Below are 10,709 nucleotides of genomic sequence, written 5' to 3'. Positions count from 1 at the left end.
AATGGGCTGATGCGTCCTTTCCTCCCAGGGATTTCTGGCCAGCAGCCTGAAACCACAGGACTTTGTTCCATGTGCCCTGTGAGGGAAGGTGAGAGGTCTTCCCGCTTTGAACTTAGCCTGGGACACTCCACATGCTTCCCTTCAGAGAGCTGGGTGGAGGGACGAGGCTGGTCCAGGGAGGAGGAGAAGCCTGGGGGCGAAAGCTGGCCACTGGGACTCTATATCTGGAGCCTAGTAACCAGCTTAGCTCCTCACATGGCAGGAAGATTAGGAGGTGAGCGGCTTTCCCCAAGCCTCTCTGGAATTGGGTAAAGGTTGGCCTGGGAATTAGCAGGAGAGGCACGAAGAAGTGGGAGGGAGTGATATGCAGGTCCAGCTGGGCTGAAAAAGGGGAAGCCAAGGGAGCTGTAAGCCAAGGAGGCAGTGGGGAGTATGGGCTGACCCTGTTGAGGGGAGCTTGCCTGGCAGTGTTTGGAGGTGAGCTCTGCCTTGGGGCTCTGTGGTGAGTCTGTGTATGCCCTGGGAGTGTGTGACATTGTCTCCCGGGGAAATGCAGGCCCAAGAGGAGAAGAGAATCGGGGGGGCCTTGGTTCTTGCGATGGGCTTGTGAGGGCAGGGGGTGGGTATGATGGCTGCGGCTGCTTCCTCCCTGGAGAGAGCCTGCCTTCCAGCATGCTGATTCCAATCGAGAGTGGAGACATTTTCAGGGGTCCTGGATCCAGTCAAACTCTCTGTTTAATCCCTAACACTTCCACTCACTATCTCTTCCCTTGATCAAGTGCAGGGTCTTAGGACTCCTCTTTTCCTTGATGGATGACAGCAGCTGGAGGGAAGTGTTCTGAGGGGCTTTGGAGCTAGAGGCTGATGCCCAGGTTTGCTCTGAAGGGCATGAGTCATCCAGGGCCACCGGGGGAATTAATGGAAAGCCTCCTTTGCCAAGGTAAGGGGGACTAACTGAGGAGATGTGTGCTCATGAGAGGGACCTAGATATGCCTGGGTTTTGGTGTTCCCAGCAGTTTAAACTTTCTGTCACCACTCAACCCCCCTCATCTCGCAGCAAAGCAAAGTTCCCACAGAGAACGGGGCTCCACACTTCCTGTTCTCACCCCCTTGTCTGTCAAGGAGCAAACTGATGTCTTTTTCTGACCCTTTGCTGCCAGTATAGGGAAGGAAGGTGAGGAGAATGGAGACCACTTACATTGATTTGACCCTTTTCCTCCTGCTTTAGTGATTTTATTTAAACCCATGGTCCTCCAATTGGGGCTTGGACTCCAGGGAATAAGAGGAATGTTCTGAGCAAGTTCTGGAGAAGGACACTGGGGTCCTCGGGGGTGTATCATACTCAGGTAACAGGCCCTGTCAGCCTGCTTCTGGGCTTCTGGGCCCTTTCTTCAACTTCCTAGCTTTAAATAGCCACTTTTGTGCTTGGGGCAGGATGGGAAGATAAGGCCCTTTATTATTATCAATATTTGTCCAGCTCAGAGATGAAAAAGTCCCCCAAACATAATTTCAGTTCCAAACTTAAAAAATATAAATGATGTCTTCTTGGGTTCCTTCTAGCTTTAACATTTGGTAGATCCAATTTGAAGTGAGTTCCAGAGCAGAAAAAGGGCTGAGGCAAGAATATGATACAAAAGCAGGTAAACTAGTTAAACACTAGAGTTGAAGACCAGAGAAGCTGAGATAATGATTTAAAGAAGCTCACCTAAAATCAGAAGAAACTGGCAGGCTTTTCAGGGAAATGGATGAAGGAGATGCCTGCCTCAATCATCTCCTAGGTGAGCACCCTCCCTGCTGTCCGGGACCTGTGGCCAGTCCACCCCCAAATAGCTTTCTGGAGTCTCCAATCTCAGCCAGTTGCCCCAGCACACAGCCCACCAAGCCCCGACCCAGCCTGAGTCATTCAACAGCAGTTACTGGATATATACCATTTGCCTCGAACTATTCTAAGCTGTTGGGCTACGTCTACCAACATAACAGAACAATTCCCTGTCCTTGTGAGGCTTGTGTTCTAGAAGAGGGAGACAGACGATAAACAATAAACGTAGTAAATAAGAAAATTATCTAGCATATCAGAAATTAATGGTGCCATGGATAAAACCACGTAGAGCTGGGTAAAGGGGATCAGGAGTGTGTGTGCGAGGATGGGGGAAGTACATGGAGAACATCTGAGCACAGGTTTGCCAGGAGTGTGAGGGTTGGGCATGTGGATATTGAGGGTAAAAGTGTTTCAAGCAGAGGACACAAAAGATTTAATAGTCATAAAGCAAGAGGCTGACTGGCTTATTTGAGGAGTTGCGAGGAGGGGAGTAAATAGAAGCTGAGGTCAGAGAAGGAAATAGGACGAGGGTGGCAGATCATGTAGGTCCTTGTCAGCTATTGTAAGACTTTGGCTTTTGCTCTAGTGACACGGGGGAGACCGGGCAGAGTTTTGAGCAGAAGCGGCATGATCTTACATTTTAAAATAATCTCTCTGGCTACCGTTGAGAACTGACTGTACACAAGTCAGGGCAGAAGCAGACCAATTACAAGGCTAAAGATTTCGGAGTCATCCTTGATTCCTCTACCTCCCACCCCCACCCCCAGACTGTTAGATCTACCTAAATACCCAGATTCTGGGGGGTTCAGAGCGTGAGTCTTCAGCCGGAACCCCTTCAGCAACCTGGACTCTGGCTGCCGACAGAGAATGCCTGGAACCGGAGACCCCACATGATATATGCAGAATCTGACACCTCTCATCGCTTCCACTGCTGCTGCCTGGTTTCAGCGGCCCAAGGATTGTAGACTGAGCACTGAGAAGGAAGGAGTTGCCATTTATTGCGATGTGGAAGGCCATTAGAGGAGCAGGTTTGAAGAAGAAAATCAGGAGTTGAGTTTCGGGAACACTGAGTGGAGATATCTGTTAGATATGAAGTGGAGATGTCACCTAGGCAGTAAAACATATGAGTCTGGAGTCTGTGAGAGAGATGTGGACCGGAGATACAAATTGAGAGTGATTAGAATTTTGATGGTGATAAAAGAGAGCAAGGACTAGGAAGTGAAGGAAGGGAAGTGACTGTCAGGAGACAGAAAAGGAGAAACCAGTGAAGAAGGATGATACCAGGATGATGAAGTGTTTGGGGAGGCAAGCATCAAATGCTGCAGATAAGCTAAGAAAGATATGAAGAGAGAATGAAGTGTTGGCTTTGGTAGCATGGAGGCCTTTGGTAACCTTGTAAGAGCAGTCCCAGTGGTATGTCGGGGCAAAGACTGCTTGCAGCAGGTTCAAGGTAATGGGGGAAGAAAATAATTAGAAATAGGAAATGCGGGTTATTTGGGCAAAACTTGGGAGTGGGCAAAGTACATTTCTGCTCTCTGTGTTCTCCCTTCTGGTGAGGAATAAGCCAATATGAGTGACAGTGTGCCCGGTGCGTCTGATGGTGGTGGGGTTGGGTCTCTGACTGGCAAAGTGGCCAAAGAACTATTTCTCAAGCTCTCTGCCCTCAGTTCCCTGGAGGGAAAAGCAAACGTGACTTTCCACCAGACCCTGTCCCTTAAAGCTCTAGCCAGGTGGATGATACGTCTCTGGATAACTCAAAAGGCATGATGTTGGGGCAAGGTGGTAAGAGAGGGTTTTGGCAATAGGAGTCAATTCTGCCATGAGGGAATTTAAATTACTTGCCTGCCAATGTCAACCCAGAGAAAAAGACCATCTGCCAAACATTTTATACTTAATTTCTTTTTTGTAAAGATTTATTAAAATAACCTCTATATCCAACATGAGGCTCAAACTCACAACCCCAAGATCAAGAGTCTCATGCTCCTCTGACTGAGCCAGCCAGGCACCCCTATACTTAATTTCATTAAAAAAATTTTCATGTTTATTTATTTTAGAGAGAGAGGGAGACAGTGAGAGCACGAGTGGAGGAGGGGCAGAGAGAGGGAGACACAGAATCCAAAGTAGGCTTCAGGTGTTGAGCTGTAAGCACAGAGCCCAACGCAGGACTCAAACCCACGAACTGCAAGATCATGACCTGAGCCGAAGTTGGACTCTCAACCAACTGAGCCACCCAGGCACTCCTTAATTTCATTTTTTTAAAGTAGGCTCCACGCCAGCTGTGGAACCCAACATGGGGCTGAATTCATGACCCTGAGATCAAGACCTGAGCTGAGATCAAGAGTCAGACACTTAACTGACTGAGCCACCTAGGCGCTCCCACAATTTCTACGTCCAGGTTGCTAAGAACCAGGGGGCACAGGTCATTTGTGCTAAGAATCTTTGGGTTTTGCTAGTCATAGAGCAGCAGCTGGAGACNCAAGGTCCATCCATGTTGCTACACATGGCCAGATTTCATTGTTTCTCATTGCCATGTAGTATTCCATGGTATAGATAAACCACATCTTCTTGATCCATTCATCTGTTGATGGACACTTAGGCTCTTTCCATGTTTTAGCTATTGTGGAGAGTGCTGCTATGAACATTGGGGTACATGTGCTCCTATGCCTCAGCGTTTCTGTATCCCTTGGGTAAATTTCTAGGAATAGGATCTTAGAGGAGCGGGCTGTGGGGGAAGGGCAGCTCTAGACCAAAGGAAGAACAATGCAAATAGGATTCAATGGTACCCAGCCTCAGGGAGAACTGGTCACCTTGCTGCAGCTTGTCAGTACATAAGAACAGAAAGATGCGAGGAACACTTTCTTCCTCCATATAAGAGTAGTAGTTATTTTAGTGTGTGATAATTTGTCACCACTTACAGTGAATTACTCAGTCCCCAGGAGTGGTCAGATAAGTGTTGACTGCCGCACGTAACTGTTCACGTATGCTCACTGCTGTGTTGCTCATGTGGAATCTCATCTGTTTCTGTTTTAAAATATTAGCTGGAACGTTACAGATGATATCACGGAGGGCGCTGCTTCTGTGAAGGATGGCCTGCAGAATGATTTCTGTCTAGGTTGGGCAGTGGCCTCTCTCATCTCATGGGGAAATAGGCCAGGACATGTTAGAATTTGGGGAAAGAGACTAACCCGCAGGTAACTGAACGCCATCCCCCACTTTTAGGACTAGCTTCATCTTTTTTTTTTTTTTAAAGATAAGATTTTTTAATCTTTAATTTTTTTAAAATATTTTTTATTTATTTCTAGGAGAGAGAGAGAGACAGCGTGAGCAGGGGAGGGTCAGAGAGAGAGGGAGATACAGACTCTGAAATTGGCTCCAGGCTCCGAGCTGGCAGTCAGCACAGAGCCCGACGCGGGGCTTCAACCCACGAACCGTGAGATCATGACCTAAGCGAAAGTCGGACGCTTAACCGACTAAGCCACCCAGGCGCCCCTGGACTAGCTTCATCTTTTAATGGTGGTGACTGGGGCTTGTGGGGAAAGAGACAGAGTGCTCCATAGGTTTCTCTGTCTGCACCTGGGTCCCTCTGGGTGTCATCACTCCCCTCACCCCTTCCTTTTGTAGGGCCAGTGGCCCTGCTTGTTGAGTGTGGGCCTTGCCCCTTGTGGCCGGCTGCCCATGTGCTCAAAGAGGCAGAGGAGGAGAGGAGAGCTGACCATGGAGCCCACCGTTTGGTGGGTTTTGGCTTGGTTTATTGGGAAAGAGCTGGTAACATAAAGATGGGGAGGAGGGGCTTGAGTTGGACGAAAATTCTCTTTCTCTTGGTGTTTGGGTCTCTCTCTGTTCTCTTTTTTTCTGCCATGCTTCCAACTCTGAGCAGTAACTGTCCATATCAGCTACTAAGTTCTCTCTTCCCTAATTTTTGTTTCCTACTCAACAAGTCTTGGGTTGACTTATGGACTTATTAGGCTGAGATATTTATGATCTTTATTTCTTTGCCCTTGTAGTAATCAGGTGCCTTCCTCAGTGCCTTACTTATGGATGTGTAGACTACAGGGCAGAGATTTGAAAGGTGAAGAACTGGAGAATTCTATTCTCCATTAACTTTCATTTTAAACCCTTTTATTAAGGTAGTCTGATTTACAATAAAATGTACATATTCGAAGTATACAATCTGATAAGTTTTGACATGCGCACCCGTGAAATCATTGCCACAATCAAGATAATGAACACATTCATTGCTTCCCCAAATTTCCTCCTGTCCCTTTCTCCCATCTCCTGCCTTTGCTACCCTATCCCACTGCAATCACAGACCTGTTTTTCAAAAATATGTTTTTCCAGCTTTAGTGAGATACTATTGACATACGACATATGTAAGTTTAAAGCATACAACATGATGATTTGACACACATATCTACTGAAATGATTACCAGAATAAGTTTATTTGACTCTTCCATTCTCTCACATAATTATCTTTTTTTTGTGTGTGTGATGATAACACTTATGATCTCTTCTCTTAAAAACTTTCAAGTATTTAATATAGTATTTCTCACTATAGTCACTATGCTATGTACACTAGATTGCCAGAACTAATTCATTAAAAAATTTTAATGTTTTTTATTTTTGAGAGAGAGAGACAGAGCGTGAGCAAGGGAGGGGAAGAGAGAGAGGGAGACACAGAATCTGAAGCAGGCTCCAGTCTTTGAGCTGTTGCCACAGAGCCTGATGAGAGGCTCGAACTCACAAGCTGTGAGATCATGACCTGAGCCAAAGTCAGATGCCCAACCGAGTCCCCCGGGCGCCTCTTAAAAATTTTTTTAAAAATGTTTTTTCTTTATTTCTGAGAGAGAGAGAGAGAGACAGAGAGAGAGAGATTGTGAGCTGAGGAGGGGCTGAGAGAGAGGGAGACACAGAATCTGAAGCAGGCTCCAGGTATTAATTTTATAGCTGGAAGTTTGTGTACCCTGACCCACATCCCCTCATTTCCCCCATTCCCAGACCTTCGGCAACCACCATTATACTCTTTAATTCCACAGATTTGGGTTTTTAATTTTTTTTAAGTTTGTTTGTTTGTTTTAGTAATCTTTACACCCAACGTGGGGATCGAACTAACAACTCCAAGATCAAGAGTCACACGCTCTTCTGATTGAGCCAGCCAGGCACCCCAAATTTAGCTTTTTAAGATTCCATAAATGAGAACAATCAGATTTGTTATTCTCTCTCTGAAAATATAATGTCCTCAAGGTCCATCCATGTAATCTCAAAAGGCAGGATTTCCTTCTTTTCATATCTTGATATTTAAAGTGCATTTCTTTTAAGCAACATATAGCTGAGCCTTGCTTGTTTTAATTTGAAGCCTTTCTGACAATCTTTGCCTTTTATTTGGGATATTTAGACTATTTACATTTAAAGCAATTATTCATGAGTGAAGTTTAAGTCAAATTATCTTGCTATTTGTTTCTTACTTGTCCTATCAGTTCTTTGTTCCCCTTTTCCTATCCTTCTTCTTTCTTTTGAATTAATTCCATTGTTGGCTTTCTCCCTTAGAGGACTTATTATGCCTTTGTTATGTTAGTTGAATGATTGTTTTAGGTTTTGTAGCATACATCTTTTTTTTTTTTTAATTTTTAAATGTTTTATCTAGTTCTGAGAGAGAGAGAGAGAGACAGCATGAGCAGGGGAGGGTCAGAGAGAGAAGGAGACACAGATTCCGAAACAGGNAGAGAGAGAGAGAGAGAGAGAGAGAGAATCTGAAGCAGGCTCTGCGGTGACAGCACAGAGCCTGATGCAGGGCTTGAACTCATGAACTGAGAGATCATGACCTGAGCTCAAGTCAACCAACTAGGCCACCCAGGTGCTCCTGTAGCATACATCTTTAATTTATCACAATCCACTCTCAAGTGATCTTATACCACTTCACATATAAGAACCCTGCAATAATACATTTCCATCTCTCTCCTCCCGACTTTTGTGCTCTTGTTGGTACACGTTTTACTTTTCCATCTGTTATAAACTCCACCTTACATTGTGTAACCAGTCAGTTAGCTTTTCAAAGAGATTTGGGTGATAAGAAAAAAATTCTTATATGTTGACCTGTGTATGTAACATTTCTAACATTCTTCGTTCCTTTGTGTAGATTCATATATCTCTCTGGCATCATTTCCCTCTGGCGGAAGGTTTTTCTTTAACATTAGATCTTCTGGTGATGGATTCTTTCAGGTTTTGCTTGTCTTAAGCAGTATTACTTCCCTTTCATTTTTGAAGAGTATTTTTATTGGGATTTTTATATTTCTATAAAAATTCTTGAGCTTTGATCGGGACTAGTGAAGTTATTTGATACTTTTGGGTTTTGCTTCTAAGATCTGTTAGGCAAAACCAGAGCTGTGCTCAGTCCAGGGCTAATCATTCCCCACTTCTGAAGAAATACCTTCTCTTCCCAATGCCTTGTGAATTCTGGGACTATCCAGCCTGGCTAGTGGGAGCCGGCACTCTTCCCAGCCCTGTGTGAGCACCATTACTCTCAATCTTTTTGACCGGTTTTTTCCCTTATTTGGGGTCGTTTCCTCCTACGTCGATGCTGACCAGCCCTCAGATGAAAGCCAGAAGGGGACTCTCTACAGAAATTTGTATCTCCTTCTATGTGCAGTTCTCTCTTCTCTGGTACTCTGTGACCTGCCCTATCTACCTTGCCAACAGGTAGAGGTCCACAGTGGAGAAAATGCCAGCTTTTCTAGCATCAGTACCTTTGTCTCAGCCAATAATTATGAAAAACAGAAGCAGAAAGGATTACTAAAGGGAAATCTCATTTCAGTCTGCTACGCGACTCAATCTAACATTGAAAGCAGTCATTTCCTTGAAAAAAAATTATGGTCTGTGGGCTGTGCCAATGCCCCTGGATGTCCATTATTCAATGAGCTCCTTGCTGTTGCCACAAGTTCTGTGTAATTGAAGTAAGAATTGATGTTCGATGGGGAGCAAGCCATGGTAGGTATACATTGAAACTTTCAGTGAAAAGAAGGACCAGTTAGGTAACTTGGTGACTCTTGATCTCTGCTATGGTTCCAGATATCTGGACAGATGTCCCCTGCAGTTTTGCATGTCCGCAGACCCGGGGATTCTGATTGGCAATGTGGGGTGGTAATGGGAGGAGATGAATGTGGACTATGAGGAGGGTAGTGCCAGGTAATGGAAAGCCTGTTTCCCACCCACAGGTGCCTTTTTCATCCCCTACCTCATCTTCCTCTTTACCTGTGGCATTCCTGTCTTCCTCTTGGAGACAGCACTGGGCCAGTACACTAGCCAGGGAGGCATCACAGCCTGGAGGAAGATTTGCCCCATCTTTGAGGGTGAGTAGCCCCGTGCCTGATTCCAGGACATCTACGTACATGATTCTAAACCTTATTTGGAAGGACTGGGTGGTTTAGTAGCGGTGCTCCTAACTTGAGAAATACTAGAAATCTGCCAAGTAGATCATGGAAACCTTGGATCAAAGTTCAGAGTGAGAGTTCACCCGCGTCACAAACAAAACGTCACAGACTTCAAGACTCTGTGTCTTTATGTTAAACCCTCTACCTGTGGACTCAATGCTGAGCTAATCAGCCAGTCTATGAGAGAATGGAGAAGATGGGGATGAGGATGGGAGAAAAGACTTTATATTAAGTAAGTAGAATGCAAAGCTATTTTAGCTATGTATTTTACAAATGTATAACAGTAATTTTGTATTTTTCAAAACATCTAATTAATTACAAAACAAATAAAGAGAATTTTAAATGACCAAAATATCATTAATAATTCTACCGTCTTGACACAATCACTATTTAAACTTCAGGATGTTTTCTTTCAATATTTCTATAGGATTTTCTTTAAGTTTCTATTTTGAAGTAATATATATTCACAGAAAGTTGCAAAAATAGTATGGAGAGGTCATATGTACCCTTCACCCAATTTTCCCCAAGATGTTAAGATGTTACTTAAAAAAAAATCAGGACCTGGAAGTTAACATTGGTACTATCCACAGACCTTATTCAGATTTCCCCAATTTTCCATGCACTAATGTGTGTGTGTGTGTGTGCACACGCACACACACATGCATGTACATAATTCTGTGTTATTTTATCACATACGTAGATTTGTGTAACCATCACCACAATCAATATACAGACTGTCCCATTATCACAAAGATCTCTGTCATGCTACACCTATGTAGTCACACTCACCCCTTCCTGCCCTATCATTAGCCCCTGGCAACCACTAATTTGTCCTCTATATCTATAATTTTGTCATTTTGAGAATGTTATATACATAGAATTATACAGTCTATAGCCTTCTGAGATTAGCTATTTTACTCAGCATGATGCCCTTGAGATCCATCCAGGCTCATTCGTTTTTTAGTGCTGAATAGTATTCCATGGTATAGGTGTACCACAGTTCATTTAACCATCACCCACTGAAGAACATTTGTGTTGTTTCCATTTTGGGGGGTTTATTTCATTCATTCTTTCTCTCTGTGTAGAGCCAACATATCTATTAATCTGGGATATAACAGTTTATGTCTCCACTTTTCAGTTAGTGTTATTTTCCATTTTCTACACAACAGCTATTTTATATTTTATTTTATTATTATTTTAGAGAGAGAGCACATGAATGATGGAGAGGGACTAAGGTTGAGAGAGAGAGAGAGAGAGAGAGAGAGAGAGAATGCCAAGTAGTCTCCATGCTACTATTTGAGCTGAAATCAACAATCAGATGCTCAACCAACTGAGCCACCCAGGTGCCCCTACACAATAATAATTTAATGATTGCATAAACTTCAGTTGAGTGGTTATATCATAATTAACAGTTCTCTGTTTTGGGCTTTTTCTTATTTTGAATTACTTATAAAATTATTATATTC

At 43.9% G+C, this 10,709-nt stretch overlaps 1 protein-coding gene across 3 annotated transcripts in view; it reads left to right on the top strand.

Annotated features, from left to right (window-relative positions):
- SLC6A13 (solute carrier family 6 member 13) overlaps positions 1-10,709 on the top strand; it is a 36,469-nt gene that overhangs the window by 4,421 nt on the left and 21,339 nt on the right. For all 3 annotated transcript variants that reach the window (XM_077759207.1, XM_077759205.1, XM_077759206.1), the window contains one exon: positions 9,028-9,162. In XM_077759207.1, coding sequence (XP_077615333.1) covers positions 9,028-9,162 — 135 coding nt within the window. The remainder of the gene's footprint in view (positions 1-9,027; positions 9,163-10,709) is intronic.

The sequence above is a fragment of the Crocuta crocuta genome, unplaced genomic scaffold, assembly GCF_008692635.1.
Source record: "Crocuta crocuta isolate KB4526 unplaced genomic scaffold, BGI_CrCroc_1.0 scaffold72, whole genome shotgun sequence".
NCBI lineage: Eukaryota > Metazoa > Chordata > Mammalia > Carnivora > Hyaenidae > Crocuta > Crocuta crocuta.
The sequence above is the reverse complement of the archived record's forward strand: the minus strand, read 5'-3'. Positions and strand labels throughout refer to the sequence as shown.